Source organism: Colias philodice, chromosome 18 (genome assembly GCF_061535455.1).
Source record: "Colias philodice isolate Cphi_HAF_F1 chromosome 18, ilColPhil1 Martin Lab GWU primary, whole genome shotgun sequence".
Classification (NCBI taxonomy): domain Eukaryota; kingdom Metazoa; phylum Arthropoda; class Insecta; order Lepidoptera; family Pieridae; genus Colias; species Colias philodice.
In genome coordinates this window covers 6,485,291-6,506,861 of record NC_143103.1, presented here as the reverse complement: position 1 = coordinate 6,506,861, position 21,571 = coordinate 6,485,291, and the positions used below count along the sequence as shown (strand labels likewise).

The 21,571-nt window shown below is 31.2% G+C and overlaps 3 protein-coding genes across 3 annotated transcripts; 2 read left to right on the top strand and 1 right to left on the bottom strand.

Annotated features, from left to right (window-relative positions):
- Positions 1-835: 835 nt before the first annotated feature.
- On the top strand, positions 836-5,166 carry shams (glucoside xylosyltransferase 1 shams). The gene is made up of 6 exons (XM_089706989.1): positions 836-1,173; positions 1,283-1,586; positions 1,870-2,062; positions 2,188-2,303; positions 2,721-2,903; positions 3,256-5,166. Exons 1-6 carry the CDS (start codon positions 1,034-1,036, stop codon positions 3,430-3,432), a joined length of 1,113 nt encoding a protein of 370 aa, XP_089563115.1. The 5' UTR covers positions 836-1,033; the 3' UTR covers positions 3,433-5,166.
- A 402-nt stretch (positions 5,167-5,568) lies between these two features.
- Positions 5,569-10,333, top strand: LOC149480524 (NPC intracellular cholesterol transporter 2 homolog a-like). The gene is made up of 4 exons (XM_089706998.1): positions 5,569-5,691; positions 6,770-6,894; positions 7,977-8,093; positions 9,924-10,333. Exons 2-4 carry the CDS (start codon positions 6,801-6,803, stop codon positions 10,220-10,222), a joined length of 510 nt encoding a protein of 169 aa, XP_089563124.1. The 5' UTR covers positions 5,569-5,691; positions 6,770-6,800; the 3' UTR covers positions 10,223-10,333.
- Positions 10,334-10,954: 621 nt separating this feature from the next.
- LOC149480523 (ecdysteroid-regulated 16 kDa protein-like) lies at positions 10,955-20,969 on the bottom strand. The gene is made up of 3 exons (XM_089707002.1): positions 20,809-20,969; positions 12,257-12,367; positions 10,955-11,913 (listed from the first exon to the last, which is right to left on the bottom strand). The coding sequence occupies exons 1-3, from the start codon at positions 20,888-20,890 to the stop codon at positions 11,636-11,638; spliced, it is 471 nt and encodes a 156-aa protein (XP_089563128.1). The 5' UTR covers positions 20,891-20,969; the 3' UTR covers positions 10,955-11,635.
- Between the last annotated feature and the right edge of the window lie 602 nt (positions 20,970-21,571).

Here is a 21,571-nt window from a genome sequence, read left to right as displayed (position 1 = left end):
TTACCGTTTTCACTGTATGACAATTTCACAGCAATTTTACGGCATAAATAATTTTTATAAAAATTATTTATGGCGTAAAATTGCCATATTTTGTATTTAAATATTGTGGGTTCGCTAAATTATACAACGCTGGATAAGAGCGTACACATTCGATCAGTTTTTCGTCGTCCATTTTCGATACTTGGAAGGCGTCACTATTAATCTCTCCGGCACGAACGGAGCGACTGTGCATACGTAGCGAAATCACGGACGGGACGGGGCACGTGCGGGACGGGACGGGACGGGGACGTGCTAAACATCGTCGGCGACGATATTTTTCCCGTCCACGTTCCCGTCCCGTCGATGTTCCCGTGACATATACGTATTTGGATACATTTTGTATGCAACGATGTTTCCAAAACTTCCCGTCACGTCCCGTCCGGGTAAAATCCCGTCACGTATGCAGCGGCCTTTAGTAAATAGCACATCTAATTTCTAAATAATATGCAGTAATTTGTGATATCAAATCTTTTTTTACATTTTACTTTTCTTTTTTGAAGTTGTTTTTCTTTATCGTAGTTATTTTTGATGTACATGTACAACTATGATATAACATTTGATTTTTTTAAATTATACCTTTTTTTATCAACTGGCAATTTAGTTTAGTTTTCTCTAAAAATTTCTGGCAAGACTCATGATGATATCGGAACGATTTTATCGGACAATGTGAAAGGGCAAATTGTATCCGATATCGGATATCGGCTATCGGCGTCCGATATCCGATATCGGATCGGATAATGTGAAAACGCTAGCCCTCTTTGATTTTTGGAACGTCGGTAAAAAAAAAGTACATTGTCACTGTCAAAATTATTTGTATACAATTTCAATTTCAAACAAACAAGTTCAACTGCTGTGTTAATTATATCATATTGTTAATTTTTTATCATAAAATATTATGTATTACATTTTTCACATGTTATAGGAAATGAAAGGGCTCCTAGGTTTAAGATTATGAAATGATCTTAGAGCATTTCTTTAGCCTGTTACATTCACCATGAGAAAGTTATCAATTTTAAAACTTTTACTTTTTATATGTTTTTGCTGTATTATCGTATTTTTTTATTCAAATATAAATAAATCTGATAAAGGAAGCGGAACCTACGAAAACAATTATTTTGATCATGAAGACTACAGGCATGTTTATAAAAAATAATATTTAACCAAATTTTAGTTTATTATTCTATAACCTATTCTATGAAATCACATTTTCTTCTTTTCTTTATGGAAATAATTTATTTTCCAGGCGTAGCACATCATCAACGAAAACTCAAAGAGTTGTGATTTCATTTGTGGTTTGTGATTCAAGATTCAATGAATCTTTAAATGTTATCAAATCAGCATTGCTTTTTACAAAAACTCCCTTATTATTCATTATATTCACGGATCAAAAATTAAAACCTCTCTTTAAGTCTACTCTGACTGAATGGAAAAATATTATTGGGGAAAAATTGGAATTTGAACTCCAAAGAATTAATTTTCCAGAAGCTCATAAAGATGAATGGATGAATTTGTTTAGCAAATGTGCAGCACAAAGACTTTTTATACCGGTTTGTATATTATGAATATTTTATTTAAAGATAGGTAATATTTTATTTAAAGGTAGGTTTTAAGGTATAATATTTTTACAGGTTTCAGAATTGTTGAAAGTATATCAATTAGAAACTATGTTTCATAATAAATTACATTACATATTATATTAATTTCAAAATGTTTAAAATCAATAAGATATCTATTGGTTTGTATACAGGGTTCCTATTGCACCGTTTCAATTCTAATAAATATGTACATAACATTTCATAATTTCTATATAATTGATGTTATTTATTTCAGACATTGATTCCACACATAGATGCTATGATTTATGTGGATACTGATACTTTATTTTTGGGACCTGCTGAAGGATTGTGGGATTCTTTTTCAAAATTTAATCACACACAAATATCAGCAATGGCACTAGAAGATGATAATCCAAATGTTTCATGGTATCCTCGCTTCGCAAAACATCCTTTTTATGGAAAATATGGTGAGAAAGCTTCATCAATCAACAATATTTAATTTGAAAGCAGTTTTTAGACAGGGATAAATAACAAATCTTTAAATGTATTATAAGTTTTATTTATTTAACATTAAATTATTATATATTTTTAGGTCTCAACTCAGGTGTTATGCTGATGAATTTAACAAGAATGCGAGAATTTGGCTGGGTTGACTATGTTACCCCAATTATGTTGAAATGGAAATTGTATATACCTTGGGGTGACCAGGTAATGTTTGTTTATATTACAATTGGATAAGAGTTGACTCAAGAGCTGTAAATACTATATTAATGTGCATCAGGCAATGTAAAAAGTTTCATTTTTCAGAAAACACAGTTCCTATTACATACTAGCTGTGCCGCGCGGTATCACCCGCGCGGCTCCGCTCCTGTTGGTCTTAGCGTGATGATATATAGCCTATAGCCTTCCCCGATAAATGGACTATCTAACACCGAAAGAATTTTTCAAATCAGACCAGTTCCCGAGATTAGCGCATTCAAACAAACAAACAAACTCTTCAGCTTTATAATATTAGTATAGATTTACAAGATTTACAACATTAAAATGTACCAAATATAAATATATTATGTATTATGAAAAAAGAAGTCGTTATATGGATATTAAATTATATGATTTAATTTTCAGGATATTATAAATATTATATTCCATTACCATGAAAGTGCAGTATATGTGCTATCATGTAGATACAATTACCGCACAGACCAGTGTATGTATGGTGATGCGTGTGCCGATGCCACAAGTCAAGGTATCTATGTATTACATGGAAGTCGGAGAGCTTTTCATAATCATAAACAGCCTGCTTTTGAGGTAATACTTTATATAGCTTAGTACTGGTTGTTTATTTATTAGGTATACTAAATATTCTTAGAGGTGCACAAAGATAAGATTGTCTTTATGAAAGCAACTATTTTTAGTAGTCTATGTTGAAAAAATATGAAATAGCTGTTATGGGGCCACTTATATATCTCAATTTACATGTGTTCAAGTCCTCATCTAGACATATCCTTAGCTATCAAATGAATCTTCTTAAGGTTCAAATCTAAAGATACTGGGGATCCTACTTACCTTATTTATACTTTTTATTAGATTATGGTAAAATCAATTTGTGGTAGTTGATATAAATGATTTGAAATAATTACAATTTAACTTATTGTTTCAGGCTGTATATCAAGCTATGGACGAATATGAAATAGGAACAGAACCAAACAATGTGTTGGTCAAAATGGAACAGTATTTTGATGCAGCTCCGGAATCTAATTGTGGTAATTTAAAGGATGCCTTTCTTAAAGTTCCAAAACAGGTACTTAGTAATACATATGTGAAACCAGAAAGGTAACAATCACAATTATTTATCAACTAATAATAATTTAACAATTTTTGTGATATAGCATTGCAGGCAAACTCACACCAGAATTATGTTTATTTAACCAAAAACTAGAAATAACAACTACACACACTCAGAATATATATTTTTTATATATTGTTTTGCATATTATAGATAGGTGTTTTGTTCTTGATACTTGTATTTTTGCCTACTTGTTTAACTTTCATGATGACCCACACAATGTGAGTATTGTGATCCTCGGATTGTGATCAAACAATTGAATATAAAACTCAAAATTTTTTGAAGTGAAACTTCTTTATCGGGGTTGGACAAAAATTTAGTGTAACATTTTTGCGTTACGCTGTCTGTGCGTTCCGCCGTACGCGTGACATTTTTGCGTTACGCCGTACGCGTGACATTTTTGCGTTACGCCATACTCTGACATTTTTAAGGTCATAAAGAAGTTTCACTTCTTACGTGTGTACTCTAGTACACGCATACATTTTTTTTTCTAAAACAAAAAGATACAAATCCATTTGAAAGTGGTCTTTTACTCATTGCTACAAGTATCAATTTAGATTGCGCTTTTTGATTTACATATAAGTGTTCGACTTAACATAATCATTTTTTTTATTATTATTATTTATTACATAGTTATAACATTCTTATTATAAATTACCCTCAAAAACATGACATTTCCACCTTTATTAAATGTACATGTAGAATGTACTTGTATCAAATCAGAATTAATAATTCGTATTAAGTAAACATAAGTTTAAATAAATGTATTATCTTGGATGATGTGGCCTTTGTTACCATCTTTCATAATGTTTTAGTTTATATGTAAGTATTGTTTCTATGATTAACCTAATTTTCTGTTCTATGTTCTATTTATTTAACAATTAATGTATTGTTTTAAATTAAAAATGACGCGTAATTAAAATATATACATATTAAAAAAAACCAGTACACATTAGTATTGTGTTGTTATAAGAGTTGGCCTTAAAAAAAATGATTGTGAGACTTGTTGATGCATGATAATTTAATATGTATGATTTTTTTAAGAAAAAAGCATTCAGAATACATGGCGAAAAAGTGTTCTTCTTTCGTAGTTCTTCGTGTTTATTCGTATTAAGTGTTATTAACTGCTTAAATGATGCAGTAGTGGAACTAAAGGTTAGTCACAACTCACAACTCATAAGTGATTTATCACTTCAATTTTTCTTCAATTAATAATATCCTTATTTTAAAGTATCATAAGTATGCCGAAAAACATAAGACGATAGGCTCTAAGACGATAGGTATCAATTTTTAAACAATTCGACATTCCTATGACATTGATTTTCTTTGCTTATTAAAGCCATTCAAATCTTATTTTATAATACTACTTAAATATTACGATTTTATCTCATTGTTGCAGTATTGTGCATAGTAATGCATTTTAATGTTAAGACAGTAGAATATTTATTATTTATTTAAGATATTAATTTATGGATCTGATACGGCACTTAAGAATAGGGCACAAAAAGTTAAACTTATACCAATTACTTTAGACGTTGTTTTTTGCGACCTCAATGCAGTATTATGCACAAAAAAATTGCACAAATCGACCGTTTATTTTATAGAATGATAAGTTTAACACAAGTATTTTAATCTGCCTCATATTATATTATATTCTTACATTAAGTGTTAAATGTATTGTATTTTATTATACATTTGTATTGTATTAAATTTTATAAGTTTCAATTTGGTCTTTTCTTTCGTTTACCTATTATAGAATAATGTACAGAAATATCAATCGATTCTTCGTTCCACAAGTTCCAATAATGGTAGTTTTTCTACGAAATTTGATTTGTCACATAGATCACAAAGTTTTTCATCTCAAAAAAATTTCCTACTTAGAAGTTAGAGCAGATATTCATAGTCGCCATAGAGCAGCTCGATTTGGCGCATGAGTACCGAAAACTTTTCTGGCTTAACTGGCTCAATTTTTCCCTTCTAATGCAATCCTTCAATACAATCGCCTTCAAATGGGCAATAAAAAGTAAAAGCAACCCAGAATAAATTTTTCGTTTTTTTTTTTCTTAAATTCCTTGCTATTGTAAAAAAAATGACAATACGGATTAAACAATATGGCACGGGCCCTTCATGCATTTATATCACCAGTAGGACCATTATTAGGGATCGTATAAGAATTATGTTAGAATAGTTTTCGGAAGAAATTCGCCAATTCGAGCTGCTCTGCAGGACTGAGAAGTTTCTAACATACTGGTAAGTATTTAATTTATATATAGTTAATACTCGTGACTAATAAATGTTGCTAATTGTGTTGTTTCCTTGAACAAAATTAGCACGTCAGTAAGCAAAAAATAAGATAGCCATACCTATTCGCATATTTATACCAAAGAAATAATTCATGTTGTGTTGTGTATTTTCCGTATTTTTTTGATAACTAAAAAATATTTTTAATGCTGAAATTTAGTTCTTTGTGGCCTTCATTTTTGTGTTCAAGTGCACGTTGCGGATACATTATAGGTATTATTAAGGAATTGCAATTTGCATATTATATTATTATGTCGATATTAATTTTAATCATTCACAATTCTATTCGAACCCGATGTACAAAATATTAAATACATGGGTACTGTCTTACCACAAAAAACTTTAGACAGGGTTTAACTTTAAGCGCGGGCTCTCTTTAATCTGGTTTTGTCGTATTTCACATAGACAGCTATTATAAAGTGGCAGATTCCTGGTTTAAAGTTAGACTGTGTTAAAATTGTTTTGTAGTAATACCACTACCTACTGTCTTATTGTGGCGTGTCTCCAAATTTGATTTGTGTCGATTTTGGAGACATCCTAATTACAATAATTAGGAGAGTTTCAAAACACATAGCAGAATGATGCTTAAAAAATATACTTAACTAGGGTTGAATCAAGTATTCAAACTTGCAAGTGTAAATAGAAAGTTGGCTATTTATATCTTTAGTGAAGGTATAGGTACCTAGATATTTTTTTATGAAGTCTTTAAAAAGGAAGGTATCATGTCCTTACAATTATATTTAAGTACCGGATTTATTCTAACAAGTAAACATTATGACTAAATATTGATGGCTTGGAAGATTTATTAATATGTATCTATTAACAATACCCAACCCTAAGTATGATACATTCTATTCATTCTTCTCATTTTACTTTATATTTCTACCATGGTCACCTGGTAAGCGTGTCCTTAATATTTACATATTTTTTTTAATAAATTAAGCGTCTTTAAACACGACCTTCAAAACAAGTTTTAGGTAGTAAGTTAATGTTTTCCCACTGTCAATCGCAGTTATTTTGCCTACAGATTCGGTTGTGTGTCGTAAAACTACAAGAAAATGAAGAGTTATATATTTGTTTTTACCATTATAGCAGCGGCTTTTGTAAATGATGTATTGAGTGCTGGAAGTCCACTTATATCACAATGCAAAGGTAAGACCCATCGACTAGGAAAAAGGTCACTATTTTGTTTGTTTTCAATCATATAAGAATATTTAAACGATTCAAATTACTCGTTTAATTATTTTTTTCCATTCACGACCTTCCTTATAGAGTGTTATTTTAAACGGGTTTAAAAATAAAATTTAACTAGGTAGGTACTTGCCGCACCGGTTAGACAAACCGCCCTCATGAGAAACTCTAGGAGAGCTTCAAAACCCGTATGAAAAGTCCGCAATTAAAATGAACATTTCCAGTTTAGAAAATACCAACTTTTCATTTTCCTACGAGTAGCTGAGGTGCCGGCCTAGTTGTATTGCCGTAGACACTCATGTCTCAACTATCGTCAGTTGAATTTAATTCAGTAATTCGCAATGAAAATATCTATACATATACCTATTGAGGACTTTCGATATGATCATCTGGATATGTCAAGGAATAACTGTAGCGATTTTCAGAACTACAAGAATTATTTCCGCTGATGGTCCATTTTCGGCTTAATTTTCTTAGGCAATTATAAATATATAGGTATGTAACAGAATTCAGTCATCCTAAAATAGAGTCGCACATTTAAGGACGAAGGTAAAACTAATGTTAATTTTACGATACCTTCGTGGGACAGGCTTGTGTCGACATATTATGCCACTATAGGTATATTATAATATAAAATATATCCATTTGTATTGTAAAGTAAGTTTTACTTCATTAGATGTAATTGTTTCTACAGTTCTATAACATTTATAGGTACTTCCAATTACAGTTTATATCGATAACATATCTACCTAGATGATATTACTATGGACGATTGGAACGGCCGCGGGATCTCCAAATATGACATGATACATTTTCTAGCAATTATAGATATTTATTTTCATTTATTCTTATCTACTCGTAATAAATACACTGTAGTTATTAGGTATACCTATGCACGTTAATTTTCTAGCATCTTGTGATCTTCGCTCTTTGTACCTATAGGTATACGTCTAACTTTACAAATCAGCGGACAAATAAAGCGAAATTTTGCGAGGTCAGTCTCATGCTATGTAAATATTAAACGCAATCAAATCTTTTTCCAGGTCTTTCCATTGATAATTTACAAGAAAGGATTCATGTCTCTGCATGTGACAGGGCAAAAAGTCGCTGCAAACTGCGTAAAGGCACGGACATCCACGTAACATTCAAGTTCAAACCCAGTAAGTAAAGCATTATTGTATCAACTAGACTTCGTTTAGAAACACTTTTGAATCGTCAAAACAGAGAAAAATTTAACCGCCGGTTCGGAAAGCAGTTACTAAAGAGAAGAATCGGCAGCAAACTCCGTAGGTAGTTACTCTTTTAAAATCAAAACAATAAGAAGTAAGATTCGGGCAGCGCTATATAAATTTGCCGCTTACGATATCTGTATCATATCTTTAAAATATGGTAATCAAATTTTCGGATATGCTGAATATAACGTAACTAATAAGTAGCTATGTTTACTTTTTTATTAATCTGGACTACTGATTTTCTTGTAAATTTTCCTCTCGTTTTAGCAAGGTTTGGGTTTTACCTACTCTTATTCAAAACATATTAAGATTAAATCTCTATCTATGTTAAATACGACTTAAGATCTTGTTTTTCATTAGGTATGTAGGAACGCTATTTTAACAACCAGTCTTGTAGTCACTTTGTTATTTCGAGATTAGACAATACGATATACAATACAATACTTAATTTTCTTAAAAACATCACATAAATATTTTCAGTTATAGGTAATTTAGGAAAGTCTATCAGAGACTGTTAAGCTTCGTTTTCATAGTAAAAAATTGTTTTTCTAAAATGTTGAGGAGTTTCTGGCAACATTGCGTTTTCTGAGTTGATGATCGCCACAGATGATCGCGCATGTAAAAATATTTCTCGCCTGATAACCGTCAAAATTTAAACAAAGTTTCCAGGAACACTGTTGATCAACTCTTGCTCAACAAATGTTTGGTCTTAATGGCCTCACTATGTTTTCTGATAGTGGGACTGGTTTGCTGTTAAGATTGTAGCAATTAATTAAATAAAAATATAGACATTTTGTTTGATAAAAATGAGAAATAAGATCGTCGATTCGAAGTCGTCGAGAATAAGATCGTATATTTCATACGTTTTAATAATTAAAGGTTATTCTCGTTGATAAGCGAATCACGAGAACGTGACTAATCAAGTTTTTTAATTTTATTCATATAATGTTCATATTACTCTTTGCAAACAAGAACAACAACACAATGTTGCCCAATTATGTAAAAATTATTAATTAATTTGGAGTTTATAATTAATAATTACTAGATGAGCTCGCAGTTTTACTCGAATTGCTGTGTTCCTATTGGTGATAGCGTGCTGCGTGATGATAGGCCTATAATCTAAGGCCTATAGCCTTCATCGATAAATGGACTAAAATCTAACACTGAAAGAATTTTCGCTTATTTTCTGAGCTCATTCAACCAAACAAAGAAGCGCAGCATAACTCTGATTGCCAGAGACTAGATTAGCACTTGTTAATTCAAATTATGTATAATCATTCTATACAATTATAATGATAATTGGGCCCCAATTAGATATAAAGGTAGGTAGTGATTGTTCTTTTTTGTGGATTAACATTTTTTTACAAAGAAAATATCTTGGTTTATCAGAATACAATGTTGATTTACCACAAATAATTGTCTATAATTAGGTTAAAACGAGTTTGGTCTTTGAATGAATATAAATAAATTAGAAGTCTAGAAGATGTATCTCCATAACTTATGAGTAGGTTAAGGTCAAATGTATCAATATTCAATAGCTAGATGATTATATTTTACCATTTTACGCATAATATTATAATACAACCATTTATCTACGTATAAACTTATAATACTTACGTTAATTAAAGTTCTAAATATAACTTGAACATAAACCAGCTACTGAGAATAATGAATATTAATTACTTACTTATTAATAACTTAGGCTCATGAATAACCACCTAATTTTGGTAATCTAATCCTATACATTTTACATTTCAGCCAAAACAGTGAAAACCCTTAAGAATGATGTGTATGCTGATATCGGGATGATTCCATTGCCGTTCATTGGCGTGACGGATGGGGACGCGTGTCCGTCTGTGACTAGAGCAGATGACGGCTCACCAGCCCGGTGCCCCCTCGAAGCGAACGTAGAATACGTTTATACAAACATAATCCCAGTGGAAGCGTTTTACCCAGAAGTGAGCCTAAGGGTACACTGGGCACTTAAAGACGGAAACCGTGACGTCATATGTTTCGAAGTTCCCGCCGTCATCGTGCCCGCCTCGAAAAAAGGGTAAACGCTATCTCCTACTATTTTTATACAGGCTAAAGCGCGAGAAGGTGCAATAGTATGGTTTTTATACTTAATTTTATATTCAACTTAAATAAAATAATTAAAGATTTTTTTTTCTTATTTTACGTATGATTTTGAAAAGGCTTATATTTTATTAATTAGTTTATGAGACAACCTACACTCGAATTCAGTGCGACCTACCCAATAGCGATGCATTGGTTAGAACAACTGAATAATTTTCCTTTTTTATCTGTATGGTTTTCAAGATATAGTGTCTATTTTTTATACTGCAAGTAGTAGAACATTTTTTTATTCCAAAAGTTAGCAGAAAGTGATTGACGCAGTAGCATTAATTCCTACCAAGAAAATCAATATATTTACGTATGGAGGAGACACCACGAACAAAATCTGTGCGCCATTTTTTTGCTCTAACTAAGTTTTAAAATTATTATCTAGTTAGGTACTTAACGATGAAAGTTATTCCTTTGCACTTTTCCGTATTATTTGTATTATTTGTGCAATATCGTAACACACACGAAGGCATGTTTGATGCGTTTCACTTTAAAACCATTAAAAAATACCGCTCAACATACGTCACATGACGTATGTTGAGTGGAACATAAGTGATGTAGGCGGTGTCGTCTCCATATATTAATATTATCTCAATGATATTTACCAGCAATTATATTTTTAGACTAGGTACATCAAGTGATATTTGTGGGATAAATAAAACACGTTTTGTATATTTTAATTCTTTATCCTCTAAAATATATACGTAAGTACTAAAATTATAACCATAATAAACTGCACTCATTTATGCGCGACATGTAGGTACCTACTAGGCAATGAATATAATTTCTGTTTCATTATTGACAAAGTAAAAAAATGCTTACGCGTAACGCTTCAAAAGTAAATCACTTAACCATTAGTTAACAATGTAATGCATTGAGAAAAATGGAAATCGTAAAAAATGTATTGATATAAAATTAATAATGTTCAAATTATTTTATATACTTAACCATTAACGACAGCTATAAAATCATTGTGCAGACACCATTATTCATACAAAGAACATCTTAGGACTAATTTATCAGGCGAAGAGATAATATGGTGTAAATTGTAGGAAATTACTATCACGTGTGTCTGTGTCAGCGGTATAGATGTCCTTCATTTAATCGATCTACAATAGAAACATTGTAATCTTTGTATCATATAACATTTTCACGCGTACTTTTAACTACATCTTGACATCAACTCATGTTAAGAACTCGTGTTTATTTATCCACGTTATAATCAATCGCTGGTTAATATGATTAAGACTTAATATCACACATTTTACAGCGCGTAGCTGATAAATCTTGAAGAGTAAAAATAAATACATATAACACCATCTCGATTTTAAACAAATTGTAAAAATCTATACAATTTTTACGGGCATTTCGAAGCAAATAAATCCTTTTTTGTTCGCTTGTAATTCCCAGTGTACTTTGACTTCTATTGAGGGATAGAAATTGAGTATGGGGAAGGAGTCTTTATATGTGTATGTTGTTCCCGCTTTGAGTGGACATGAAGCTGGTTGTCCATCGGCCGTCTGAAGCTTGTCGCACACGGGATTGCCGTCGACTCCCACAAATGGCAATTCAACTCCGAAAACATCCGCCACTACATGGTTTGTTATTTCATCCAGGTCGGTCTCTGTAAAATTTGAAAACAGTTCGTTAAAGACTGTATTTAATTTACTCGATTTTTCGAAGAAGATTATTCTTGGGTTATTTCTAATTTTATGGGTAGCTATGAACTTAATCACAGTAGTTATGATTATATATGGCTCTATAAATATATCTGCTTTATATTCTTTTTTACATGCATATTTTATTAACTAGATAATATGTAGATATTCCTTTCATGATTTCAATATAAAAATAATATTTTCTCATGTTTACCATTTACTTACAGATAAATAATATATCTTTTACCACCAATTAAATATGAATCTTAACAATGGAAAAGTTCTTTTATATATAAAAACAATATTTACCTGGTGTGAAATTAATGTTGATATGTTGATTAGTTCCTTTTTTTAACTTGCAAGGTGCTTTTTTGCAGGGCGTCAATTGAACATTTTCTTTCAAATTCGGTATATTTTTACCTGTAAAAATAAATATGGGCGTAAATATTAATTATTATTATAACCTTTATTAAAATTATACGTTATACATTATACACCAAAACAAATTAATAGAAAGGGTGCGGGGTTGTCTTGCGGCATTTATGTAGTAGATAAAAATAGCACCTACTACCTAACTACGTATCTAAATAGGTGAACAAAATCTCTTTATTTTTATTGTTTTTCTTTTTGAATGTACATAATTTGCTACCTTTGATAAAACATAAGATCACGAAACGGGAAACCAGGTTTTGATCGAACATAATATATATCGCTTCCAACAGCTTACGCATTCAGAAGTCCAAATACTTTTTTTTTTAGGCACGTCATATTCATAATAAAATTTCAGATATTATAACTATATAAGTATGCATTAAATCGAACTTGCAGTCGTATTTAAATTATAATTTCACTAATTTACATAATCTTTCATATTTAACTAGCTATTAATATTGTATTGAATAACGAATTATTCCTTGCGTGTGAATATAATGAAAAGTTATACAAACTATTTTCAAAGCGAAACGGGTTTTGTTTTTAATGCGGATATCTTATGCAATTAATTAACTAATGATCTGCATTATTCAGCTTCAATAAAATTATTTGACATTAATAATTTACAATGCTTTAGTAAGATGCCATGAGACTCATTCGAATTAATTACTAGAACAACGAATAATAATCATTATTGCTTTAACTTGTGGACGATAATTATCGTTTTATATAACGTAGTCTTTATAGCAGCTACACGAGTCAAGGACATGTCTATGAATCTCTAGATCTTGTTCATGATTACCTTTGTTTTAATTGTTTATGCTTTTTATATAGATATGTATATTAGCTATCCGCTTTAATTTCGCACATTGTTCACAGCTAGATTTTGAGGCAGGTCCCACAAATAAGTTTCTAGAAATAAATGTAAGTATAGCCTAACTCCTAAATAGCTCTCATGGATGTTTTTGAGTTTTTGCAATTATTCTACAGAAATACGTGACGGAGCACTGTTTTCTATTATTATCTAGGTTAACTGTTAACGATATCCGATAAGCTTTCCGACGCACGGCAACTTCGCTCAAGTTGTCCTTAAAGAGCAAACAAAAGAGCCGTTTTTCCATACAAACGTAGTCCCTTGTTTTCTCCCTGGATTATAGAGCAATATATTTTTTACTTTTTTTTACTATTAACTTACTTGGTAACTTTAACCATGTTCCTACGTTTTCCTTTTTGTCATATCTTTATTGAATGATATATTATGAATCTTTCAAAACGTAAAAAATACGACAGATTTTCCGTTATGTTCCTTCTTCCATTAAACTAATTTTTGAACATATTATAAAAAAAAGCAAAAACATAGCCTATACTTTTCTCTACTAAATTATGAAAAAAGTAATTATTTCGGTCCAGTATTGGAGGAGTAAAAAGGGGACATTTTGAATTCTCACACTCGTTTTGTTGGCTTTTAATAACCACGCTATCCATTGTAAAAACAGAATGAAAATTGGTACAGCAGCATTTGAATTTTCAAGAACGCACAAACATAATATAGACGGAGCAGTTTTATGGTAGGTATGTAGTGATAACTGATAACGATAGTTTTGCATCCGAACTCCGTCCATTGTTACAGATTTCTAAATAATTACTACATCCAACGTATGAACAAAAGCAAAATTAATTGCATGGTGAGACTCGTCAATTGCATTAAGGATGTGGAAATCGTTTTGATCTTTATATACCGACCTTCTTATACCTAAATCTTTATTATCTCAAAGTCGTCATAACGAGTTTTTCTTGAAACAAAAACAATGTAAAGTTGAAAACAGTGTACCTACACTATAAAGCGCCAGAATTTTCCATTTATTATTTTGATGTAAGTACCTGCTTACCGCTTTGAATATGTTTGTAGTCAGATATAAATTATTTTATTATAAACGCCGTCGTAACTTCGGCGTACGTGTAGTTTTTATGCACAAAGACAAAAAAAGCTAGACAAGTGCGCGTGACTAGAAACGCAGAATAAGTCGAAAAATATTTTTTTTTGTTATAACTAATTTAGCGAATTTTATGTAGTAACTAATAACTTTTAGTTTAAAATTTTGTAATATGTATGTATAATGAACTTGCAAAGTTGAAGTACATTTTTAAATGTTTCTCTTCACTGAGGTACCTAATTTATAAGAATTGGAAATAAGTATTTTTGAAATAGGCTATCCTGATTCCTGACTTACAACCAACGACGTCATAACCTTACTACATGTGTCTTTGATAATAAATAATAATGTTCTTTTTATTAATCCATGCGATTTATTACCAACGATAAATTGAAATAGGTACGTAATTTATTAATGATTCTCTTTCAAATGTTATCTCTATTTACTTTTTAAGCGTTAATGTTATTTCATTGGATGAAAAAAATAAGGATTTGTAGCCGAAATATTTTTTTATTTTATTTCTGAGTAAGTACTAGGTAACTAGTTAGGTACCTATCTCAAAAGACGTCAGTACCTACAAACTAATGTACATAGTTGAAGGAACCATTGGAATTAAAAATAACAAGAGTAGGCATGAGCTCGATGTTAACATCATATTATGTACCTATCTTAATTAATGGGGATAATGTTTGAATATGTATAAGCTTATCTTATGATGTAGGTAGATACTGAAATAGCTACACGAACACGAGGCAACTTCCGTCAATCGTGAAGGATTGTCTGTTGATCTGCGTTTAATTTGAGCAAAAAAGCTGATCATTATGTTAGTGTAAATGTGTACGAGTATTACATTGAAAGTGTATGAGTGTATGAGTGTTTAAGTGTATTTATAAAGCATTTGAATGCCATAAAAACCAAAAATATAAATTCAAGTGTATGAGATTTCACAAGTTCATACGATTCATCTTCCATACCTAATCTAATATTATCAAGAAAAAAAAATTCATGAAAACATTCCCAGGACAAAATAAATAATTCTAACTTTAATAACTTTGTGTTATCAGTCTTTATTGAGTATTGAGTACTAAAATATATAAAATGAAACAAAATGACTACTTACCTATAACTTGAATAAATTATTGTATATAATTTCTCATTTACAATTGACAGTAAAAACTAAAAACATGCATTTTATGACGGATTAACAAACCACAATGGAAAATAAGAAATATCGCCTAATACCTACTTATTTATAGGTAAACAGCCAATCAATTTATTCAATGTAGACTGTAGTCTGTAGTCACATAGAATCCTGGATATTCTACGCATAATATAAAAATACAATAAAAAGCAACTTCTTCAACTTATGAGTCATCACTGTGCGAGCCAAACTCGCGCACCGAGGGTTCCGAATAAACCTATTTTTTATTTATGTTGTAACTTTACATATTATATGCTTTTAGCAATTGTTATTTTATCTGTGTTGTAAGACGTTGCTATGTATCAAATTTCAAGATTCTGTTTTCACGGGAAGTACCTTGTAGGTTTTGATACCCTCGCGAATGGCGCAAATCTACAGCATAAACGGTTGTAGGTATCTTTTGATTGCATTTGCATTGGCTTAGGCCATAGAAGTATATTTTTTCACAGCTCCCACACAGACCAAGAGACTGTTATGGTAAATTTAATTTCGATCTTTTGAAACATTTGCATTGGCATTCTCGATTTTGTCACTCATTACGAGGACAGTCGGATTCGGTGAAAATTTACTATTTAGGTAAATATTGAAATTGTCTTTCAGTGTTGCTCCAACTCAAGGAGTAATTACCTAATTTTATTCATCTACTAATTAAAAATCTTTATTTTTATTATTATCATATTTTTTTTTGTTAAAAGATGCTGCAAATCAGTGTGATAACAGCGTCTTTCCAAACTATACAAGGCCAGTACGCAACGGTGTGAAACTAATCACGTATAGTTTGGAAATTACTTTTTTACAAAGTTCTTCCAATCTATACAACAGTAGTACGCAAATACTCGCGTATACTTTGTAGTGAAGTAAGTAAGAATAGCGCTCCAAAATATACAGCGCCAGTACGCATGCGGACTAATCGTGTATGTTTCGGAGTAAGCGCGGCGTCTTTCCATTGCTCGCGTTTATATTATTGTATTGCTGTTTTGAAATCTAGATATTATTAAAATGCATGTGAATTGTGTATATTATAATGTTGCGTATTGATCCTATATTTTTTGTATCGAGGATGCTTGTGTCTTCGTTCCCGACTAGGTATACTGCACGACTTACAATTGACAACAGTGCTAAAATGTAAGAATCTAATAAGTCCAGAAGAAGACGGTTGCGAGGCAACGGAGCCCCGCGAAGCGGGGCTCCTGTTTTTGTGTAGTTAAAAAAAACACGAACCTAACCTAACCCATAGGTATATATCTGTTACCCATTTATTTTTCTAAGCTTAGCTAATAATATTTTTGTTCCATATTTTACTGAATCAATCAAGAAGAATAAAAATAGATAGATATAGCTGTACCTACAAGTCTTTGATTGCCTATATTTATTATTTCGCTCAAGCGTAAGTGGTGTAGTAGCTAAATTTAGTTATACATATTTTGCGTACTGATCGTGTATAGTTTGGAACGAAGAAGCAAGCATCCGCGTTACAAAGTCTACACGATCAGTACGCAAAATTCGTGTATATATTGTAATAACAAACTTAAAAACAGCATTACAAAGTATACACGAGTAGTTTCACAGTATTACCATTATTTCCTACAGTAAGGAATCGCCTTTGATGTCGCGCGATGCCGCCGCCAGCGTAGGTAATGACGCTGCCACACGAAAATACGCTAGGGTTGCAACAAATGGGAAATAAAACAATTGTGATTATTAATATTATGATGAAATCTGTATTCATATGTACATTCAAAATAATTGCGATTATTAAATCTGATGTAATTATTTGTTCATAAATATATAATTACCTACAGATATTGCACTGCAAAATATTATTTACGTGGACACTTTATTTTTGGATATTCTTAATTGTATATTATAATTTATAACATTTAATTAAGTAATGCATTCGCATTGGGATGTACAATCTGATTAGAAAATAATGAGGACAACATATATACATAGATTTGATTTTAATTCAACAGATACAATTAATACAATCTTTCTGAAATATTGTTTCCTTCTGGGATTTCAATGTAGATTTACATCCGTAAACCGAACAGTTTGTGCGCGCCATAATAGAATATGTAAGTACCTATGTATAATAAAATTATTACACAAAAAATACGACTGCGTCATCCTTTCGCGCTAGGTAAAGCAAACTAAGCGTGTTTGCTTTACGCGGCCCGCGTCGCCCGACCCCCGCAAGTTCCCCTCCGTTTCTCTGCACAAGTACATTCGTCGCACTACTGTAGGAAATAATGGTAATACTGTGAGTAGTTTCCTATGGTTGCGTTCTGGCTATGTATAGATTGGAAATACGCGTGATGACATGGCCTGTGACCACGGATAAAAATGTGCTTGCTTATCGCATTTTCTGAATACGAAGATATTTATTTTTCATACACTAATATCGCAAAGAATTATTTATTAAAAACTTGGGTAGTCTTAAATGTCGAGAAATCCGCAAAGGTCGTGATGACTTCGAAACAAATTATAAATAAATTATTCAAGACAAATATCAAATAATCTATTCATTATTATCCGCTTAAGTGTAATTTAAAGAGAATTTTCGTAGTAATTTTGTCAACAAACATTATTATACGATTTGTTAAAAAAAGTACCTACACATAAAAACAGGTATTCAAATAACAACTAGAAACACTGCACAACTAAAAAAAACCGCTTATGTAATTGTTTTTATCTTTCAATGCGATGTTAGAATTTGTCACATAGTATGCGAACAATTAGTTATTATTTATTTTGAGGCCGTAAAAACAGCTCAGGGGATGCTAGTCTCAAAGGACCCAATCCAGAGGCCAGAGAGTACATGATATAATATATTTTGATTCTAACCTTATGCCAATAGGGAAATTGAAGTTTTTAAAATGACACATGCATATATACCTATATCCAAGGTATATGGCTGTAGATAGTAAATAGAATAAGTACCACAGTGTATGGTCGGTAAATATGTACCTACCTACATATGAAGGTGTTATGAAACGTGGCCGGATGTTGTAGATACAATAATATGCTAGGTGACCGCTCAATGAAGACAGCATACGGCTCACGTATTTCAATGTCGGCGTTCTGCAGTTTATCGGAAGTAATATATAATTTATGCCATCTAGATCGGTTTAGTTTAATAAAAATAAATCTTGGTCATAATCGTTAATTATTAATCTGCTTCTCGAACTACGTGTCATTGTCACTATAACATATATAATAGTTAAGCCAATTTGGAAACAAATATTTACCTTCGATACAGTCATCGAGAAGCAGCATTGCCAAAAAATATTGCATAATCCTAGCTCTCTCACAGAACCAATGAAATCATTAATTGAAATTGGAATAAACCTATTCCAGTTTGCTAATTACCTAAAAAAAATTCCATCATTTTAGGCACTTAGGAGGCTATACTTTAGTTATACAACATTCATTTGAATATTATCTAAATATGTAGTAAATCAACATCTTAATGTTTTTGACTATCTAAAATCTATCTGAATGAATTATATTTTAATATTTTTAAAATTAAAATATATTTTCCTGACTTAAATTCACCAAGGCAACTAAAGAATAATGTTAAATTATTCAAATACATCTATATTTAGCTAAATGTGCGTGTATGTATTTAAATGCCGTGATTTATAGTTCGCTGCAACATGTCGTGTTCTTTTCACTAGTCTCATTTTGTTAGAGACTCTGTTAGGCTCTTGTTAGTTTTTAACCGACTTCCAAAAATCAATGGGGCTGCTACGTTCTACATTTTCTTACTCCTTTAATAGTATAAACTAGACAGTGAAAATGCTTGCTACCTTTATCCAGCTATAACTTTGGTAACTTAAGTATGGAAGAAAAGGCCAGACGGACAGATTCACCTGAATCTCCAATATAGATACATAACATAATAATAATAACATAACCGTGTAAACTGTAAATGTTCAGAACACTCTAGCTAGTATCTAATCTGTGACCCTAGTCCCTAGTAGTAGTACATATTAATTATTTTATCTAAAATAGGTCCGGTCCAGTCCCTGGTTTAAATCGTGGTTTGATTATTGGTCGTGCAGTCTTCAACTTTTTACGACTGCATAAATCTCTTCAATTAACTAAGCAGCAAATAACCTAAAACTAAATTAACCTCAGAAACGACTATTTCATTTTTAGGGATCTTTGCAATTACCTACCTCATTTTATAAGATATTCGCAAAGTAGCTTATTGTAATTTGAAACTAACTAATTGGTCAATCGCAATATAAAATTTTGTCAAAATATAGGTTTTTCTTACGTGAACTCATTAAATACTGAAAAAAATAGTAATAAATATTTAACGTCAACGACCTATATAAATGGTTTGGTTATGTACCTAAGACTGTTTTATTATATTACGAAAAAAAAAACATAGATTTTAAAACCACGATTCAAATCAAAACATACACAATATCACAAATATAAATTTTAGGGAATACATAGGTACTTCATTTTTTGTGCATAGGGAAGTATTTGTTTACAGTTTTTATGTACCTAATAACCACAAACGGTCTTCAGATAAGACCCAAATTATCTTTTCATTTAACAGAGGTATCTTAATTGTTTTTGTATTTAAGTTTATTTATACCTTTTTATCGAGATATGCTCCAATGTTAAAATCCGTTAAAAATTATTCACTGCTCGTAACTGAATAAACTTTGTAACTAATAGAGTGATTGTAGCGACAGGAAAAATATTAATTCTTAGAAATATTAGTTTCTTTTTAATAAAAACCACCAGAGTATGAATTAAAACAAAATTTAAATGGGACCACATGGCTTTCAAATAATCTTTCAAAGGTTTATCAAAATCAGTTCACCCAGTCGAAAGTTCTGAGATAATAAAGTCAAAAATACAATGTTTTTTTAATTCCGTAATAAATAGATGAAAACTTTGAAATTTTGATATTACATTAAGAATTAGATAAATACAATTTAATTTCACATACCTAAGTAGTTAATATTTTTTTACTCATTTCATCAATGAGTAAAAAAAAATAAGCGTGAAAAAGTAGGTACCTAATTGATAAAGGATTGAATTCAAATTCCTTGATATGTATGATTTTAATGTGATCGTTTGTTTGATGTTATATATTTAACTAGAAATTATTTATATTACCTACTGTGTAGACTTAAGACATAACAATCACTAACAACTAAGATTTTTGTGACACGTTATACCCTTATTATGTTGTGTACTAAATATCTACAAAGTAACACGAGAAGAAAGGAGGTCGAATGGTAACGGTCTTACGTAAAGTCAATACTTACCGGGGCATTGCAATACGTCGGTTGCCGCAGACAACGCGGCAAATGCCAGAAGACTGCACACGACTACACTCTTTGAAAACATCGTTATGTCTGCGACAAGAAACAAAGTACAAACTAAACAGCTTCGATTACGAGGTCGCTTAAACGGTCTTCTTCTCAGCTAGATTTGCAATGCGCCTGTTGCTGTATATAATAGCACTTTCAACGACAACTTAGAGTTCAAAATCAAGCGTTGGTCTTGCATTGCATGAAAATTGTGTAGGTATTGTTTGTACTGCATAAGTACACATATAATTTTTTAACGCGTTAACGCGTTTGAAGAGTACATTATTACAAAAAACAGCTATAAAACCAAAATATGATTATTTGGCCATGTACTGCGCAATTTATTTTGACACTAAAGCAAAGGCAGTATTTTAATTCCATTGTAGTATAAAGGGGTGTAAATTAAAACCGATAAGTAGAATCATAAAATGATACATATTTTTGTGTAACGCAATTTATATCAGATTGATTTTTATTATAAGAATTGCGTTTATCTCTGGAATCTGGAACTTAGAGAAGTTAAAAATAAATAATTATCAGCATCACCTGTGGGCGGCATCACTATCCGAGCTTTGGTGATCCGAGCATCGGAATAGTCTTCTCGTAGTACTAAATATGATAATATTTAAGTATAGCTGTAGTTCCACGAAGTTTTGTATTTTTTTGTTTAAGATAATGTGTGTGTCCGTCTGTGGAATCCCTAACAGGTAAACCGCTT

Excerpts from the sequence above, each read along its gene's own strand:
- shams (XM_089706989.1), top strand. The coding sequence starts at position 1,034 with ATGAGAAAGTTATCAATTTTAAAACTTTTACTTTTTATATGTTTTTGC. Across the intron at positions 1,174-1,282 it reads TTTGATCATGAAGACTACAG|GCGTAGCACATCATCAACGA; the intron begins GCATGTTTATAA and ends TTTATTTTCCAG. Across the intron at positions 1,587-1,869 it reads CACAAAGACTTTTTATACCG|ACATTGATTCCACACATAGA; the intron begins GTTTGTATATTA and ends TATTTATTTCAG.
- LOC149480524 (XM_089706998.1), top strand. The coding sequence starts at position 6,801 with ATGAAGAGTTATATATTTGTTTTTACCATTATAGCAGCGGCTTTTGTA. Across the intron at positions 6,895-7,976 it reads ACTTATATCACAATGCAAAG|GTCTTTCCATTGATAATTTA; the intron begins GTAAGACCCATC and ends ATCTTTTTCCAG. Across the intron at positions 8,094-9,923 it reads AACATTCAAGTTCAAACCCA|CCAAAACAGTGAAAACCCTT; the intron begins GTAAGTAAAGCA and ends TTTACATTTCAG.
- LOC149480523 (XM_089707002.1), bottom strand. The coding sequence starts at position 20,890 with ATGTTTTCAAAGAGTGTAGTCGTGTGCAGTCTTCTGGCATTTGCCGCG. Across the intron at positions 12,368-20,808 it reads CGACGTATTGCAATGCCCCG|GTAAAAATATACCGAATTTG; the intron begins GTAAGTATTGAC and ends TTATTTTTACAG. Across the intron at positions 11,914-12,256 it reads CAACATTAATTTCACACCAG|AGACCGACCTGGATGAAATA; the intron begins GTAAATATTGTT and ends CAAATTTTACAG.